The sequence below is a fragment of the Lepidochelys kempii genome, chromosome 1 (genome assembly GCF_965140265.1).
Source record: "Lepidochelys kempii isolate rLepKem1 chromosome 1, rLepKem1.hap2, whole genome shotgun sequence".
In the NCBI taxonomy this organism is placed as follows: domain Eukaryota; kingdom Metazoa; phylum Chordata; order Testudines; family Cheloniidae; genus Lepidochelys; species Lepidochelys kempii.
This window is the reverse complement of record NC_133256.1, coordinates 745693-765771: the sequence shown is the minus strand read 5'-3', so window position 1 is coordinate 765771 and position 20079 is coordinate 745693. Positions and strand designations below refer to the sequence as shown.

Sequence of the window (20079 nt, the reverse complement as noted above, 5' to 3'; positions counted from 1 at the left end):
TCCTGTGCGAGCCCAGCAACAGTGCTGTGTCCACCTGTATTCAAGTTACTAACACTCTGGAGCTGGCAAGCATGGTTTGACCTTCCTCTGTAGCTAATGGCAAAGTGTGTGTGTGTGGTAGGCCCTGATTTGTCTGGATTATTTGATGGTTATTTGTTGATTATTTATGATCATTATCTGTGTTTTGGAAGCCTCCAGACAGCCCGCTCCAGTCTTGGTATCAGAGGGGAGACCAGAGGAGAGGGCAGAGAAAAGAGATCTGTGGTGAAGGAAGGAAGGTGCTATCCTAGAGATGGAACAACTGAAAGCCCATTTCCGTATCTGAAGTTAGGAATATTGACTAATGTATCTGTATCCACATTAGTCTCCACCCACAAGAGAAAGTCTATTTAAACCCCTTGGAGACCCCCCATTTGGTCTTCAGCTGGCTAAAGAGAGAGCCTCTCCACCCCCAAGGATACCTGAAAGAAACTGGAACAAAGGACAGTAACTAGAAGGAGCTTCGTCTGTAAAAGAAAGCTTACTGGAGCTGGTGAGGTTTTTATCTGTATTCAGTTTTATTACAGTACTAGACACAGACTTGCGTGTTTTATTTTATTTTGCTTGTTAATTCACTTTGTTCTGTCTGTTACTGCTTGTCCCACTTAAATCCTACTTTGTGTATTTAATAAAATTATGTTTTACTTATTAATTAACCCAGAGTATGTATTAATACCTGGGGTGAAGGTGTGGGGGGGCAACGCTCTATCAGTGTTACAGAGGGCGAACAATTTATGAGTTTACCCTGTATAAACCTGGATTTTATTTTGTTGTTTTGGTTTTTTTTTGCCTTCCTATGGGGCATGGGTCACTTGCTGGAGGAATCTCTGCACCATGAAGTCTTTAAACCATGATTTGAGGACTTCAATAGCTCAGACATAGGTGAGAGGTTTTTTCCAGGAGTGGGTGGGTGAGATTCTGTGGCCTGCGTTGTGCAGGAGGTGAGACTAGATGATCATAATGATTCCTTCTGACCTTAATATCTATGAACCTCCCGGCTGACATTTTCAACCCAGGAATCAATCCCTGCAACAAACCCCATTGCCAACGCTGTCCGCATATCTAGCATCAGAGAGTATCAATAGAGCATTTATTAGATGGAGTGAGAACTGGCTAATTGATAGGTCTTGAATGGAGATGTCCATGGGGAATACTCATCCAAAGGGGGGATTTTCTAGTGGTTCACATGGGTTCTAAGGCACCTAACTTCCACTGATTTGGGCTTCTAGGAGCCTGGATGATGAGCTAGAGATAGGTGCCTATTTCCACATGGGACTGTCCGCTATGAGCCCTCTCCTGGAGCGAGGTGCCTAGGACAGGTCAGCACATTTCCTTAGGGACCCAAGAGAGTCGTGGGGGAACAAGATCCAAAATCTCTGCTCTACTTGATTCGGAGCAGGGACAGAAACACAGGTCTCCCATGTCACACGTGTGCCCTGAACAGCAGGCAAATGGCTTTCTGGGTGGAGCTCTCAGTCTCCGTGGCTGGAGCTGTTCCATTTTGCACAAATAAACTTTCAGTGGACCAGGGATTTGAAAGTGGGTTTCCCAAATTCCAGGTGTGGGTGCTAAACCTCTGGGCTGTGGGATATTCTGAGGGTGCAAACACACGGACGCACATGCAAACACACACGGAACTACATGAGTGCACGCACGCACACACACACACACACCCGGACGCACACACACAGGTGCACATGCAGACATAAACATGTGTACACCCGGACGCACATGCACACATGCAGATGGACACACATGCACACACACACACATGGACGCACGTGCACACAGACATGGACCACATTCACACACACACACACACACAAACACACACATACAGATGCATGTGCACATACACATGAGTGCGCAGACCTGGACACACAAACACATGGACCCACGTGCACACATACACAAAGACTCACACACACACACACACGCACAAAAAATATATTCCTGACCTTCACGGCCCCATTCAGGAGGTGTGGTCTGAGAACCCCTAACCGATCAGGTCTGCTGGGGAGATAGGTGGGTCAGGGAGCAGAGCCTTGAAGGAATAGGGGGTAGGGCGTAGAATCATAGAATATCAGGGTTGGAAGGGACCTCAGGAGGTCATCTAGTCCAACCCCCTGCTCAAAGCAGGACCAATCCCCAATTAAATCATCCCAGCCAGGGCTTTGTCAAGCCTGACCTTAAAAACTTCTAAGGAAGGAGATTCTACCACCTCCCTGGGTAACGCATTCCAGTGTTTCACCACCCTCTTAGTGAAAAAGGTTTTTCCTAATATCCAATCTAAACCTCCCCCACTGCAACTTGAGACCCTTACTCCTTGTTCTGTCATCAGCTACCACTGAGAAGAGTCTAGATCCATCCTCTTTGGAACCCCCTTTCAGGTAGTTGAAAGCAGCTATCAAATCCCCCCTCATTCTTCTATTCTGCAGGCTAAACAATCCCAGTTCCCTCAGCCTCTCCTCATAAGTCATGTGTTCCAGACCCCTCATCATTTTTGTTGCCCTTCGCTGGACTCTCTCCAATTTATCCACATCCTTCTTGTAGTGTGGGGCCCAAAACTGGACACAGTACTCCAGATGAGGCCTCACCAATGTCGAATAGAGGGGAACGATCACGTCCCTCGATCTGCTCGCTATGCCCCTACTTATACATCCCAAAATGCCATTGGCCTTCTTGGCAACAAGGGCACACTGCTGACTCATATCCAGCTTCTCATCCACTGTCACCCCTAGGTCCTTTTCTGCAGAACTGCTGCCTAGCCATTCGGTGCCTAGTCTGTAGCGGTGCATTGGGTTCTTCCGTCCTAAGTGCAGGACCCTGCACTTGTTCTTGTTGAACCTCATCAGATTTCTTTTGGCCCAATCCTCCAATTTGTCTAGGTAACTTGTACATAGACCGATTCCCCAGTTTGTCACACTGACACAGCACAGAAAGGCCAGGAAAAGATATAATATCACTCTGACTACCAAGTAAGTGATTCAGGGAAGGGGACCCAGCACCATACCACCAGCCAGCTCTGCATGGAGCTCGGTCTGACAGCCAGAGCACCAGGAGAAAACTTTAGGTCCCTTAATGAGTAAAGAGCCGGAGCAGCCTGTCTCAGATCTGTTTGGTCCTTACCCGTAGATGATGGTGTTTAGCATGGGGGGCATCAAGAGGTACACATTGGCAATGAGAACGTGGAAATGGAGGGGCATATTCTGGGCAAATCTGTACATGAGGGAGAAGAAGAGACGTAGTATGTAAAAGACTAAGATGGCACAGAGGTGGGAGATAGAGGTCTCAAAAGTTTTGAGCCGGGTGTCCGTTGTGGGGAGGCTGAAGATGGCCCTGAGGATCTGGGTATAGGACAGGGAAATAGAACTCACATCCAGACCAATCACACAGAATACCACAAAGAGACCATAATAACTACTGGCACGGGTGTCGGCGCAGGCCAGCTTCATCACGGCCATATGGGCGCAGTACGGCTGGGGGATGATGTTGGTTTTGCAATATGGCCATTGCCTTATCAGGAAGGGAAAGGGCAAAGGAAGCATGCCACCACGCAGCATCATGGCCAGGCCAATCTTGGCCACCACAGAGTTTGTCAGGATGGTGGAATGTCTCGGATGGCAGACGGCCACATAGCAATCAAAAGCCATGGCCACGAAGATCCCAGACTCCATCACTGAGAAGCAGTGAAGGCAGTATAGCTGGGTGAGACAGGCCCTGAAATTTATCTCCCTGGAACTGAACCAGTATATTGCCAGCATTTTGGGCATGATGGTCAAAGATACAACCAGGTCACTGACGGCCAGCATGAAAAGAAAATAGTACAGGGGCCCATGGGGACTCGACACAGTCTTCACAATGAGCAGTATGGTGAAGTTCCCCAAGAAGGCTATGGCGTACATGGTCCCGAAGGGGATGGAGATCCAGACATGGGCCTCCTCCAGGCCAGGAACACCCAGCAGGATGAAGGTAGAGGGGTTGGGGAAGTCAGTTGTGTTAAAGTTGGTTGTGTTGGATCCTGACATGGAGCAGGGGAGAAGATGTCCTACTCTGAGGCAGAACGAAAAGGAGTACTTGTGGCACCTTAGAGACTAACCAATTTATTTGAGCATAAGCTTTCATGAGCTACAGCTCACTTCATCGGATGTATACTGTGGAAAGTACAGAAGATCTTTTTATACACACAAACCATGAAAAAATGGGTGTTTACCACTGCAAAAGGTTTTCTCTCCCCCCACCCCACTCTCCTGCTGGTAATAGCTTATCTAAAGTGATCACTCTCCTTACAATGTGTATGATATTCAAGGTGGGCCATTTCCAGCACAAATCCAGGGTTTAACAAGAACATCTGGGGGGTGGTGGGGGGGTAGGAAAAACAAGGGGAAATAGGTTACCTTGCATAATGACTTAGCCACTCCCAGTCTCTATTCAAGCCTAAGTTAATTGTATCCTATTTGCAAATGAATTCCAATTCAACAGTCTCTCGCTGGAGTCTGGTTTTGAAGTTTTTCTGTTGTAATATCGCAACTTTCATGTCTGTAATCGCGTGACCAGAGAGATTGAAGTGTTCTCCGACTGGTTTATGAATGTTATAATTCTTGACATCTGATTTGCGTCCATTTATTCTTTTACGTAGAGACTGTCCAGTTTGACCAATGTACATGGCAGATGGGCATTGCTGGCACATGATGGCATAGATCACATTGGTGGATGCTCAGGTGAACGAGCCTCTGATAGTGTGGCTGATGTGATTAGGCCCTGTGATGGTGTCCCCTGAATAGATATGTGGGCACAGTTGGCAACGGGTTTTGTTGCAAGGATAGGTTCCTGGGTTGGTGGTTCTGTTGTGTGGTATGTGGTTGCTGGTGAGTATTTGCTTCAGGTTGGGGGGCTGTCTGTAGGCAAGGACTGGCCTGTCTCCCAAGATTTGTGAGAGTTTTGGTTTCAGAGTAACAGCCGTGTTAGTTTGTATTCGCAAAAAGAAAAGGAGGACTTGTGGCACCTTAGAGACTAACCAATTTATTTGAGCATAAGCCGATGAAGTGAGCTGTAGCTCACGAAAGCTTATGCTCAAATAAATTGGTTAGTTTCTAAGGTGCCACAAGTACTCCTTTTCTTTTTGAGAGTTTTGGGTCATCCTTCAGGATAGGTTGTAGATCCTTGATAATGCATTGGAGGGGTTTTAGTTGGGGGCTGAAGGTGATGGCTAGTGGCATTCTGTTATTTTCTTTGTTAGGCCTGTCCTGTAGTAGGTGACTTCTGGGAACTCTTCTGGCTCTATCAATCTGTTTCTTCACTTCTGCAGGTGGGTACTGTAGTTGTAAGAATGCTTGATAGAGATCTTGTAGGTGTTTGTCTCTGTCTGAGGGGTTGGAGCAAATGCGGTTGTATCGCAGAGCTTGGCTGTAGACGATGGACCGTGTGGTGTGGTCAGGGTGAAAGCTGGAGGCATGTAGGTAGGAATAGTGGTCAGTAGGTTTCCGGTATAGGGTGGTGTTTATGTGGCCATCATAGAATCATAGAATCATAGAATATCAGGGTTGGAAGGGACCCCAGAAGGTCATCTAGTCCAACCCCCTGCTCAAAGCAGGACAAATTCCCAGTTAAATCATCCCAGCCAGGGCTTTGTCAAGCCTGACCTTAAAAACCTCTAAGGAAGGAGATTCTACCACCTCCCTAGGTAACGCATTCCAGTGTTTCACCACCCTCTTAGTGAAAAAGTTTTTCCTAATATCCAATCTAAACCTCCCCCACTGCAACTTGAGACCATTACTCCTCGTTCTGTCATCTGCTACCATTGAGAACAGTCTAGAGCCATCCTCTTTGGAACCCCCTTTCAGGGAGTTGAAAGCAGCTATCAAATCCCCCCTCATTCTTCTCTTCTGCAGGCTAAACAATCCCAGCTCCCTCAGCCTCTCCTCATAAGTCATGTGTTCCAGTCCCCTAATCATTTTTGTTGCCCTTCGCTGGAATCTCTCCAATTTATCCACATCCTTCTTGAAGTGTGGGGCCCAAAACTGGACACAGTACTCCAGATGAGGCCTCACCAATGTCGAATAGAGGGGAACGATCACGTCCCTCGATCTGCTCGCTATGCCCCTACTTATACATCCCAAAATGCCATTGGCCTTCTTGGCAACAAGGACACACTGCTGACTCATATCCAGCTTCTCGTCCACTGTCACCCCTAGGTCCTTTTCCGCAGAACTGCTGCCAAGCCATTCGGTCCCTAGTCTGTAGCTGTGCATTGGGTTCTTCCGTCCTAAGTGCAGGACCCTGCACTTATCCTTATTGAACCTCATCAGATTCCTTTTGGCCCAATCTTCCAATTGGTCTAGGTCCTTCTGTATCCTATCCCTCCCCTCCAGCGTATCTACCACTCCTCCCAGTTTAGTATCATCCGCAAATTTGCTGAGAGTGCAATCCACACCATCCTCCAGATCATTTATGAAGATATTGAATAAAACCGGCCCCAGGACCGACCCTTGGGGCACTCCACTTGATACCGGCTGCCAACTAGACATGAAGCCATTGATCACTACCCGTTGAGCCCGACAATCTAGCCAGCTTTCTACCCACCTTATAGTGCATTCATCCAGCCCATACTTCCTTAACTTGCTGACAAGAATACTGTGGGAGACCGTGTCAAAAGCTTTGCTAAAGTCAAGAAACAATACATCCACTGCTTTCCCTTCATCCACAGAACCAGTAATCTCATCATAAAAGGCGATTAGATTAGTCAGGCATGACCTTCCCTTGGTGAATCCATGCTGGCTGTTCCTGATCACTTTCCTCTCATGCAAGTGCTTCAGGATTGATTCTTTGAGGACCTGCTCCATGATTTTTCCAGGGACTGAGGTGAGGCTGACTGGCATGTAGTTCCCACGATCTTCCTTCTTCCCTTTTTTAAAGATTGGCACTACATTAGCCTTTTTCCAGTCATCCGGGACTTCCCCGGTTCGCCACGAGTTTTCAAAGATAATGGCCAGTGGCTCTGCAATCACAGCCGCCAATTCCTTCAGCAATTTCCATCATTTATTAGCACTGTAGTGTCCAGGAAGTGGATCTCTTGTGTGGAGTGGACCAGGCTGAGGTTGATGGTGGGATGGAAATAGTTGAAATCATCGTGGAATTCCTCAAGTGCTTGTTTTCCATGGGTCCAGAACAGTGTCTCCTGCATGTACGTATGTTCCCCTGGCTTCCTTTGTGTGCCCAGGCTCTATGGTGATGGTAGTAGTACAAATTCCTGGATGGAGAGACAATGTTAATATGAGACACAACATACACTATTGGATGCTTTTTTCATGGGTGAGGCAGATAGGTCGCTCTTCACAACCTGAAAAATTATATTTTCATCATTCAGATAAATGAATTATGAAGAACTGACCCTACTAATGCCAATTCCATATTTTATGGGGCTCCTTGCATCAATAATTCCTACATTTCATGGTCTGAGAAATCTTAATAGGCACCAGCAGTAAACATGAGTGTGGACGCTGGTTATCCATCATTGTTCCTGAATGCAATGAAAGACAGGCTAAAGGGTCCATGCTGTAGGGAGTTCTGCATTCACCTGGTTGCTCAAAACCTGATAGTGGGGAAAAAACAAACCATTGCCAAGACATGTGCCAAGTGAAAATATTCCAACTAGAACATACCTCAGGGAAAAGTCATTGGGAGTAATTGATAGCAGCTCCATGGAAACACCTGCTTGTTCACAGCAGTGGCCAAAACAAAAACAATGTTTGGATGCCTAAGGAATGGGGTGAAGAATAACCTGATCTGGATATGAACTCAGTTTTGGTTACCCAGTCTCTCTAAAAGGGTTGCCAGATGCAGACAGATTGAAAAGTCTGTGACTGATTAGTTTAGAGAAGAGACAAAGAAGGGGGCATATGAATGAGGAGAGCCTTATTGCTTCAAATGGGTTAATTCCCCAAAGCTGAGGCAAATTATCAGCAAAACTGATTGGGAGGAAAAATTTAGACAGAAAAATGGGAATGAAAATTAGGAGTTATTTCAGAAGAGTTCATTAGATATTCAAAAAGTCACGATTCCGTAGTCAAGAAAATACAGAACTTTGGACAAACCCTGGTTCAGTGGCAAAGTGAAGGCAGCGATGTTAATCTTTCAGAAAAAGGAGATATGTTAAAAAAAAATTTGTTCTGCATTTGGAAAGAAGCAGTATGATTTCATCCTTTAATGAGAGAACATGTCTGGTTGATCAAAGGAATGATGTGGATACAATAGACTTTGATTTCTCTGAGGCATTTGATTTAGTAGGGGAAAACATCCTGATTAAAAAAAGAACACTGTAGAATATCAGTTGAGCACATGTAAAGTGGACTTAAAACTGCCTAACTGACAGATCCCAGAAAGCAGTTGTCAATGGGCCATTGTCAGCAAATTTTGATGTTTTAGTGGGGTTCTTCAGGGATCAGTTCTATGCCTGATCCTATTCAATATTTTCATCAATGATCTGGAAGCAAACAGAAAACCACTGCAGATAAAATTTGTGTATGATCCAAAGATTGGCAGAATGGTTACAATGGGGAGGCCAGGGCAGGCATACTGATTGATCTCGTGTGTTTTGTTAAGCTGGGCCCATGCAAAGAAAATGTTTTAATACAGTCATATGCAAAGTGATCCTCTCTCAACAGGGAATGCAGGCCTGACCCACAGACTAGGGCAATGTATTAAGGAATTTGGGGACCACAAAAAGGATTTAGGAGTCACTGTGGGCAACCAACTCATTGTGAGCTCCCAATGTGATGATGCAGCCAAAAGGGCTGATGCGATCCTTGGATTCATAAACAAGGGAGTCGTGAGTTGGAGCAGGGGAAGGATTTTATCTCTACACATGTCATAAATATAAAGGGAAGGGTAAACATCTTTAAAATCCCTCCTGGCCAGAGGAAAAACCCTTTCACCTGTAAAGGGTTTAGAAGCTAGGTTAACCTCGCTGGCACCTGACCAAAATGACCAATGAGGAGACAAGATACTTTCAAAGCTGGAGGGGGTGAGAAACAAAGGCTCTCTCTGTCTGTGTGAGGCTTTTGCCGGGGACAGAAGTGGAATGGAGTTCTAGAACTTAGTAAGTAATCTAGCTAGATATGCGTTAGATTCTATTTTGGTTAAGTGGCTGATAAAATAAGCTGTGCTGAATGGAATGTATATTCCTGCTTTTGTGTCTTTTTGTAACTTAAGGTTTTGCCTAGAGGGATTCTCTGTGTTTTGAATCTGATTACCCTGTAAGGTATTGACCATCCTGATTTTGCAGAGGTGATTCTTTTACTTTTTCTTCTATTAAAATTCTTCTTTTAAGAACCTGATTGTTTTTTCATTGCTCTTAAGATCCAAGGGTTTGGGTCTCTGTTCACCTATGCAAATTGGTGAGTATTTTTATTCCTTCCCCAGGAAAGGGGGTGTAGGGTTTTCGGAGGATTTTGGGGGGAAAGATGTTTCCAGGCGGGCTTTTTCCCTGTTATATATCTGTTAGACACTTGGTGATGGCAGCAATAAAGTCCAAGGAAAAAAGGAAAATAGTTTGTACCTTGGGGAAGTTTTAACCTAAGCTGGTAAAAATATGTTTAGGGGGTTTTCATGCAGGTTCCCACGTCTGTACCCTAGAGTTCAGAGTGGGGAAGGAACCTTGACAGCACATGGTTAAATGCACTCGTCCAATCGCAGGGTCCATATCTCAAAGGGATATAGGAGCATGTACAGGCATAGAAGTAGGTCTAGTCAAAATCACTGTATAAAAAGGGGTGCCCAAGAATAGCAAATTCAGCTCCCTTTGGGATACTCCAGCGGAAACCCGTGCTGACAATCACTCCACGCAAGGGCCAAGAGACTTTGAGAGGGCCGACACACTGTAACACCACCCAGGAGGATGTGAGTGTGTCTATAGTTACAGGTTTCAGAGTAGCAGCCGTGTTAGTCTGTGTTTGCAAAAAGAACAGGAGGACTTGTGGCACCTTAGAGACTAACCAATTTATTTGAGCATGAGCTTTCGTGAGCTACAGCTCACTTCATCGGATGCATTCAGTGGAAAATACAGTGGGGAGATTTATATACATAGAGAACATGAAAAAGGGGTGTTTATCATGCACACTGTAAGGAGAGTGATCACTTAAGATGAGCTATTTCCAGCAGGAGGGGGGGAGGCGGGGACACTTTGTTGTGATAATCAAGGTGGGCCATTTCCAGCAGTTAACAAGAACGTCTGAGGAACAGTGGTGGTGGGGGGGAATAAACAAGGGGATATAGTTTTACTTTGTGTAATGACTCAACCACTCCCAGTCTCTACATTACACAAAGTAAAACTATTTCCACTTGTTTATTCCCCCCCACACACAGTTCCTCAGACATTCTTGTTAACTGCGATCACTCTCCTTACAGTGTGCATGATAAAGACCCCTTTTTTCATGTTCTGTGTGTATATAAATCTCCTCACTATTTTCCACTGAATGCACTGATGAAGTGAGCTGTAGCTCACGAAAGCTTATGCTCAAATAAATTGGTTAGTCTCTAAGGCGCCCCAAGTCCTCCTGTTCTTTTTGTGAATACAGACGAACACGGCTGCTACTCTGAAACCTGTAACTATAGACACACTCACATCCTCCTAGGTGGTGGTACAGTGTGTCGGCCCTCTCAAAGTCTCTTGGCCCTTGCGTGGAGTGATTGTCAGTACGGGTTTCTGCTGGAGTATCCCAAAGGGAGCTGAATTTGCTATTCTTGGGCACCCCTTTTTATACAGTGATTTTGACTAGACCTACTTCTATGCCTGTACATGCTGCCATTGTCCCTCTCTTTCTTATTGGTCGGCCCCTGGAGTCATGAGGGACCCCGGATTCCACAGGCGGCGTAAGGTGATGCGTCACCTTCGCTTTGCGGTTAAGGCACGTGTTACGGACAGCGTTGCAGCAATCTTGTGTTTAATTCTAAGCTTTTCTGAATTTGCTTTTGCAATGTCACCAGAATTTTAGGGCATGAGGTCACTCCTGGGCCATTTCTTGTATCTAAGGCCTAAAATAGTTAAGCTAGGTCTTGCTGGTTTTAGCCTACAGTTTCCTTGTGTTTCAGCTTGTCTGATTTCTCACCTAGTTCCATTAAATATTGCTCATTCTTCTGTCTTACTTAATCTTATACTTCTAGAATTCCGTAAATCAATTTTGATTAGCATATAGTGAGTACACCGAATATAACGTGTTGATTAATTAAGTACCAGATAATAAATGAATACTAAACTAAACTGATTGGCTACACTGGGTGTGAGTTATCTTATTATCAAATGATGATTAGATACAAAGTGCCCTGTCACATACCTATGACAACATATAGCAATGGTTAATGTGAATATCAACAATCAATTGATAATCAAATCTTATATATAACTTAAAATTTATGCCTAAAAGATTATATGTAACTTAATTTTACCCACACACCATTATTTTACATTATTACTAGGGCTTAGTTACTTCTTTTGGGACTCTTTCAATTGTTGAAGTAATTACCCCTCTGCATTGTGGTACGTGACTGTAATCATAGGGTACTTCTGCAATTTCAGGTCGACTTATGCTGTGTATTTCCTCTTAAGTCTTAACATCTTTATACCCTTCTCTCATATTGTGCTTGGCTGTTGCTGGTGTTGTGACAGTTCATAGACTCATAGAAGATTCGGGTTGGAAGGGACCTCAGGAGATCATCTCGTCCAACCCCCTGCTCAAAGCAGGACCAATCCCCAACTAAATCATCCCAGCCAGGGCTCTGTCAAGCCAGGCCTTAAAAAACTCTGAGGAAGGAAATTCCACCACCTCCCTAGGTAACGCATTCCCGGGGGATATGTTCATAGTGACTTTCCCCTGGAAGGTATTTTGAAGATATTTTAATAAAAGATGCTACAGGGTATGATGATAGTCACAGATGAGAATTAAAGATCAGTGATCCATTGGCGAAAGCCTCATGTACCTGAAAAAACTGAGGTTTCTGGTTCTGTTTTCCCAGGATCCGTATGGAATTCCATCACTGACTGGTAAAGAGTAAGTTTCTCTTGGGATATATGTTTTACATTCTCCCCCCCTCCCCCCAGATTTCTTCAGTAAGGAAAAGATTTTTTTTCTCCAGTCTACATAAGACTTTTGGTTATCTTTCAATGTTACATGTAATCCTAGTCTATACAAACCTGACATATGATTTTATACCTTACATTGTTACAGTTAAGAAGCTATAGTAGTGGGCATAGGTAATTTCCAAATTGCATCGACCTTTTGCTGTGCAGGTGATCGACCTCCTTGAGACAATGTGATACCTAAAAAGGAAACTTCTGGAACCATTAGTCATACCTTTGTTGGATTTCACTTTAATCCTGTGTCTTTGTGTCTATCCCACAGCCCCTATTACTGGACCCCGATTCCCCCCCCCCAGTCCAACCCCTTCGGCATTCCCCCCCCGCCCCCGCCTGCAACCAGCGGGGAGGAGCGGTTACTTTGCTTTCCCCCTCCCCCCTCCTCCTTCCGGTGTCTCCCCATCTCTCCCTGCTCACAATGGCGGGGAAGGAGAGGGGCGAGGCCGCTTCAACAAAATTAGCTGTCCCTCCCCCACCACCCCTCCTGCCCGACCCCCAAAGTCCCCCCCACCACTATTGTTAAGATACTTGCCACCCCCCATGCTGGGGCACCGGCAGGAGGAGGCACCGGGGCGATCACTGCTGCTGCTGCGCCCACCGCCCCCCCAGATTCTAGGAACCCGCCCCAGCTGGCCGGAAGGGCCAGGGTGGGATGAAAGGAAAGGGCCCCGCTAAAACCACTAAGCCCTCCATGGCAGGGGCTGCCCCCATCGCTGTGGCCTCGTCATCAGCCGTGGCGTCCCTCCCTGCGTTTCCCTCCACCAGCTCTGCGATTGTCCCTCCCCCGGCCCCCAGGACGTATGCCCGGGCGGTGATGGGCTCACCCCTGCCTGCCGCCTCGTCATCTCAACCCCCGGCTACGCCACCATCACCAGCGGCCGAGGCCCTTTCCCCGCCTTGACCAGGAGGCACGGCGTCCGTTGCCTCCTGGTGCCCGCCTCGCCCCACGTGGAGACATACGTGCAGGCGTTGGCAAAGGTGGTAGGAGCCACGGCTATTGTGGCGGCCTCCAAGATGTATGGGAAGGTCGTTTTTTTCTTAGCTTCAGAGGCTGCCGCCCAGGAGGCGGTGGAGAGGGGCCTGGCGGTGGGGGGGGTGTTTGTCCCCCTAGAGCCGCTAGAAGACTCGGGCGTTCGCCTCGTCCTCACTTCCGTTCTTACCCAATGCTGCCCTGTTACCCGCTCTTTCCACCCTGGGGAGACTTGTCTCTGTCATCAGCCCTCTCCCATTGGGCTGCAAGGACCCCACCCTCCGTCACATTTTTTCATTCCGCCGGCAAGTGCAGCTTCTACCGCCAGCAGGGGCACGTGACGAAGAGGCGCTTGAGGGGTCTTTCCTAGTCCCCTACCAGGGAGCCCGCTATCGGGTTTTTACTCTACCGGAGAGGCCCGGTGCTACCTCTGCCGCTCAGCGGGGCATGTCCGCAGAGACTGCCCTTTGGCCCGGGGGGCAGGGACACCCGAAACCCCCGAGACCCAGCAGGACATCGGCCCCATCGCGGCCGACGCACCTGGCTGCCCGGCACCTGAAACCAACCCCCCTCCTACTCGACCCATCGCTGCTCCCGTCCGGGCCCAAGAGATACCTTCCCTACAACGCCCGGGCAAGCAAAGGACTTCCACCCTTGCTAGTACCAAGCCAGCAGAGCCTATGGAGGAGGGTGTGGCAAGGATATTACCGGGTATAGGAGAGGGCCCGCCCCAAGGAGAAACCCCCGCCCCTCATGCTGCCTCACCGCTACCCCCCCGAACCCCTAAACCATCGCCTCCGCCCCCCGACACGACCCCTGCTAACCAGCCCCCAGATGATGCTATGGAGGGCTGGACCCTAGTCCAGGGGAAGCGAGGCAAGCGGAAGGCTCGAGCTCCGCTGCATCCACCCGACGCGGAAGCCCCCCGGAAGACCAGGAAAGGAGGCACTGATATCGAGCCTCCTGCCACGGCCATGAGTGAGATCCATCCGCCGGTGTCGGGAGGGGAAGACGGACTGGCATTGGAGGGCAGAATCCCCCCTCCACAGGAGACCCTCCCCTCCGAGACTTCTGAGGACGCCCCTTCTGCCTGGATACCACCCGAACCCCCTGCGGACCCCGAGGCGACCGTTGAGGCGGGCCCTAGAGGAGAGGCCCCCGGGGTGGCAGGAGCTGGCCTCTCCCCCGTGTATGCGGAGATTGAGGCCCTAGATTTGACCCCGGTCACTCAGGGAGGGGATGATCTGCTGCCGGCTGGCCTCGAGCTGGGCAGCCTTACCCCAGCCTCCCTTTCCCCATGCTCCCTCCCCCTAATTGCCTTCCCGGGTGAGCACCCTGCAGAAGGTGGTCCACCACCTGATGCCATGGCCGCTAAGACCACCATGGAGCCAGCGCCTGGCATTATTGGGAGCCCCCTCCCTTACCCCTTAACCCTTGACTCTGCTCAGGAGGCACTTTCCTTTAGCTGCTTGCCTCCTGAACCCCAGAGTCTTACCCCTGTCCCTGCCCCCACCCCTGTCCCTGCCCAAGTCCCCTCCTCCTGCAATGTTAATGCCGCCCCTGGGGTTATTTCCTTTCCGCCTTTCGCAGATTCCCCCCAGGAAGCAGTCTTTGCACTTTCTAGCCGCGACCCATTAGGAGTGGCAATTTTTTCCCTGCCATCCCCCTCTACCCCAAGGCGTGAAATGAATTTAATAACCCCAGCCTGTCAGATGCCCTGTCGGTGGTCCGCACCCTGTCTACCCGCCTTAGCGGACCACGAGGCTGCATTAAGAGCCCCACCAGGGAACACCTCGGGAATTGTAAACCCACCCCCCCATGAGCTGCGGCATGCGCTACGGAAGTTCCTAGAACACACCCGTGGCGCCCGCGATAGGGCACAGCTGGCTCTTCAGCTATGGGGGGACTTTGACCAAATTCTCCAGGCCACAAGGGCCCTTATAAAGGAGGGCAGGGGGCAAGGAAGGCGCGGTGCTGCGGCCTACGAGCGAGCCCGCAGCTTCCGACACAATCTACTCACCCACGGGATGGGTCATGGGCTGCTGCGCAACCCGCCTGGGGCCCTGAACACCCCCACCAACAAGAAACCCCCACCTCCCCAGCCCTCCACATGACGCCTCTTATTATTGCGACCCTGAATACCAGGGGCTGTAGGATGGCTCTCCGCAGGTCCCAGGTGCTCTCTTACCTTCAGGAAGGGGGGTACTCTGTAGTTTTCCTGCAGGAGACCCATACGGACCCGGCCGCCGAGGCCAGGCGGCGGCTGGAGTGGTGGGACGGGGTATACTTTAGCCACTTCGCGACCTGGCAAGCTGGAGTGGTGACCCTGTTCTCCCCCAACCTACGGCCTGAGGTGCTAGGGGTCACTGAGGCCGTGCCGGGCCACCTGCTGCACCTTAGAGTCCGTATGGAGGGGATCGTGGTTAATCTTGTTAACATCTATGCCCCGCAAATGAGCTCCAGGCGGCCACAATTTTATCAGCGGGTGTCCGACTTTCTCGGCACCCTGGATTCGCACGAGTGCCTGGTCCTGGGAGGGGACTTTAACACCACCCTCGAGGAACGGGACCACTCAGGGGCCGAGCCGAGCCCGGCCGCCGCGAATATTCTCCGAGGGATAGTTGAACATCACTCCCTAATGGACGTCTGGCGTGACCATCACCCAGATGACACTTCCACGTTCACCTTTGTCTGGGTGGAGGCCCATCGGTCACACCACTCTCGGTTGGACCGTATTTACTTATCCCGTTTCCATCTTTCACAGGCCCACTCCTCCGCCATTCGGCTGGCCCCATTCTCCGATCATCATTTAGTCACCGTAACAGTCTCCCTCCATGCAGAGAGACCGGGGCCGGCCTATTGGCACTTTAATAACAGCCTGTTGGAGGACGAGAGCTTTGTGATGTCCTTCCGGGAGTTTTGGCTGGCCTGGCGAGAGCAGTGGCGTGCCTTTCCCTCGGTGCGGCGATGGTGGGATCTCGGGAAGGTGCGCGCCAAGCTCTTCTGCCATGACTACACTCGGGGCACCAGCCGACGGCGAAATGCAGCGATAGATCAGTTGGAACGGGAGGTCTTAGAGATGGAGAGGCGCCTGGCCGCCAGTCCCGAGGACCCGTCCCTCTGCGGAGCATGCCGGGAGAAGCGGGAGGAGCTCCAGGCCCTCGAGGACCACCGGGCCCGAGGTGCCTTCGTTTGGACCCGCATCCACCTTCTTCGGGAGATGGATCGCAGCTCCCGCTTGTTCTATGCCCTGGAGAAAACGAGGGGGGCCAAGAAACACGTCACCTGCCTTCTTGCGGAAGACGGCACCCCCTCACGGATCCGGAGGAGATGTGTGGGAGGGCCCGTGACTTCTACACAAGCCTTTTCTCCCCAGATCCGACCGATCCTGGTGGTTGCGGGGTGCTCTGGGAGGAACTCCCCACGGTCAGCGTGGGCCACCGAGACCGACGAGAGCTGCCTCTCACCCTGGCCGAGATCTCGGAAGCCCTCCGTCGCATGCCCACCAATAAATCTCTGGGCATGGACGGGCTGACTGTGGAGTTTTACTGCGCGTTCTGGGACATCCTCGGCCCAGACCTAGTCACCGTCTGGGCTGAGTCCTTGCAGAGCGGGGTCCTCCCTCTGTCGTGCAGGCGAGCGGTGCTCGCCTTGCTGCCGAAGAAGGGGGACCTCCGCGATCTACGAAACTGGCGTCCCGTCTCACTCCTTAGCACGGATTATAAAATCGTAGCGAAAGCAATCTCGCTGCGGCTAGGGTCCGTGATGGTGGATGTGATTCACCCAGACCAGACCTATACTGTCCCGGGTCGCAGCATTTTTGACAACCTATTTCTAGTCCAAGACCTCTTGGAACTCGGGCGGCGAGATGGTCTGTCATTCGCCCTCCTGTCTCTTGATCAGGAGAAGGCGTTCGATAGAGTAGACCATGGGTACCTCCTGAGCACTCTGCAGGCGTTTGGATTCGGACCTCAGTTTGTGAGTTTTCTCCGGGTGCTGTATGCCTCCACGGAGTGTTTGGTTAGGCTCAACTGGACCCTGACTGAACCGGTCAGCTTCGGGCGAGGAGTGCGGCAGGCGTGCCCCCTCTCGGGCCAGTTTTACGCTCTGGCGATCGAGCCTTTCCTCTGTCTCCTCTGCAGGAGGATGACAGGGTTGGTGCTGCGGGAGCCGGAGCTGCGTCTGGTCCTGTCGGCGTACGCCGATGACGTACTCCTCGTGGTCCAGGACCCGGGCGACTTGGCGCGAGTGGAGGCATGCCAAGCCATCTATTCGGCAGCCTCCTCCGCCCGAGTCAACTGGGTCAAGAGCTCTGGCTTGGCGGTGGGGGACTGGTGGCAGGTGAGCTCCCTCCCACCCGCGCTTCAGACCATCCGGTGGAGTGCGGGTCCACTGCTCTATCTCGGCATTTACCTTTCCGCCACGCACCCTTCCCCTCCAGAGAACTGGCAAAATTTAGAGGGCGGGGTGATAGAGCGGATCTGGAAATGGACGAGGCTACTCCGATGTCTCTCCCTCCGAGGGAGAGCACTGGTGCTTAACCAACTAGTCCTGTCCACGCTCTGGTACCGGCTCAACACCCTGGCCCCGGCCCCGGGTTTTCTGACCCACCTCCGGAGATTGATTCTAGAGTTCTTCTGGTCAGGAATGCACTGGGCCCCTGTTGGAGTTCTTCATTTACCCCTGAAGGAAGGAGGGCAGGGCCTGAAGTGTCTGTACACTCAGGTCCGCGTTTTCCGCCTCCAGGCCCTGCAGAGGCTCTTTTACAGTGCACGTAGTTTGGCGTGGAGCATACTGGCGCACGCCTTCCTGCGCCGCTTCCAACGGCTCCGATACGACCAGCAGCTCTTTTATCTTTCTCCGAGGGGTTTTCCGCGAGACCTCTCCGGGCTGCCGGTCTTCTACCAGGACCTCCTCCGGACCTGGAAACTGTTTCTAACAACCAGGTCCGTGGCGGCCACGGTGGGAGCAGATCTCCTCACGGAGCCCCTGCTACACAACCCCCAGCTCCGTGTGCAGGTGGCGGAGTCCCGCTCGGTGCGCCAGAGGTTGGTCCTGGCGGAAGTCACGAGGGTCGGAGACCTCCTGGACTACGACCGGAGAGACTGGCTGGATCCCCTGACGCTCGCTCGGCGCATGGGGCTCTCCAGCCCCCGCACCCCCCGGCGCGTACTTCAGGAGGTGAAGGCCGCCTTAACCCCCGCTGCTCGGGCTTATGTTAGCCGAGCCTTGTGCGAGGGCGCGTCCCACCAACCCTCCACCCCAGGCCCTCCGGACCTTTTCATCGGTCCCCTGCCCCGTGGACCCGACCGACCCCCCCGCCCCTTCACCATGAGCTGGCTGCGCAAGCTGCAGCCGGTCCAGTTCCAGACCGCGCCAAAACAACATCTCTACACGCTCGTGCTCCACACCCTTCGTGTCCTCACCCTCACGTCCCGCCCTGACACAAAGTGGCGGGACCTCCTGCCACCTCTAGAGGGTGAGGAGCCCTGGTGGGCCCGCCTCTACTCCACCTTAGTCCTGAGGCCCGCCGGGGATATCAGTTGGCGGCTCCTTCATGGGGCCGTGAGCACGGGCGTGTACTTGGCGCGGTTCACCCCAATCCCAGACACCTGCCCCTTTTGTGGCATGAGGGAAACCCTGGCGCACGTCTATCTGGAGTGCGCCAGGTTGCAGCCCCTATTCCAGCTCCTCACAAAAATTTTGTTAAGGTTTTGGTTGCACTTTTCTCCTCACCTTCTTATCTATGCACTCCCTGTCCGTGGCCCCACTAAGTCACGGGACCTCCTGATCAACCTCCTCCTGGCCCTGGCTAAAGTGGCCATCTATAAAACCAGGGTGAGGAGGTTGGCCGATGGTGTCCCCATCCGGTTCCCTTCGTTTGACCCTTTGACCGCACTCCCATCCCTGTTCTTCATTAGTTGTCCCCCGTAATTATTTGGCTTCCCAGGTCCTGTGGATTCCCCCTTAGTCTGGGGGGGGATCCTTTAGCAGTGGGCGAGCTTCGCCCACCCACTTCCTGGATCCCAATAAGACCTTAGCCAGGGAAAAGGGACCTGCTTAATCGGGGACCCATACCTCTCCATTTGATACCTCTCCTGCAGATCTGAGAGGTCTTCTGCGAGACCTCTCCGGGCTGCCGGTCTTCTACCAGGACCTCCTCCGGACCTGGAAACTGTTTTCAATGACCAGGTCCATGGCGGCCACGGAGGGGGCAGGTCTCCTCGCGGAACCCCTGCTACACAACCCCCAACTCCCCGTGCAAGTGGCGGAGTCCCCCTCGGTGTGCCAGAGGTTGGCCCTGGCAGAAGTCACAAGAGTCAGAGACCTCATGGACTATGACTGGGGAGACTGGCTGGATCCCCTGATGCTTGCTCAGAGCATGGGGCTGTCAAGGCCTCGTTCTCTCTGGGGTGTACTTCAGGAGGTGAAGGCCACTTTGCTGCCCACTGATTGGGTTTATCTCGACCGGGTCCTGCACGAGGGCACGCCCCGCCCATCTTCCACCCCAGCCCTGCTGGACCTTTTCATAGGTCCCCTGCCCCGTGGACCCAACCGAACCCCCCACCCCTTCACCATGAGCCGGCTGCATGAGCTGCAGTCAGTTTGTTTCCAGACCCCCCGTGCCAAGGAAATATCTATACACGTTCGTTCTCCACACCCTTCACGTCCTCGCCCTCGTGTCCCACCCCGATACAAAATGGCAAGACCTCCTGCCACATTTGGAGGGTGAGGAGCCCCGGTGGGCCAGCCTATAGTCCACCTTGGTTCCGAGGCCCGCCGGGGATATAAGTTGGTGGCTCCTTCACGGAGCTGTGAGCACGGGCGTGTACTTGGTGCAGTTCACCCCTCTCCCAGACACCTGCCCCTTTTGCAGTGTGAGGGAAACCCTGGCACACATATATCTGGAGTGTGCCAGGCTGCAGTCCCTATTCCAGCT

The 20079-nt window shown here is 51.3% G+C and overlaps 1 protein-coding gene across 1 annotated transcript; it reads right to left on the bottom strand.

Annotated features, from left to right (window-relative positions):
• Positions 1 to 3164: 3164 nt before the first annotated feature.
• On the bottom strand, positions 3165 to 3944 carry LOC140912699 (olfactory receptor 52R1-like). Its single transcript, XM_073347626.1, has one exon. The coding sequence runs from the start codon at positions 3942 to 3944 to the stop codon at positions 3165 to 3167; it is 780 nt and encodes a 259-aa protein (XP_073203727.1).
• Between the last annotated feature and the right edge of the window lie 16135 nt (positions 3945 to 20079).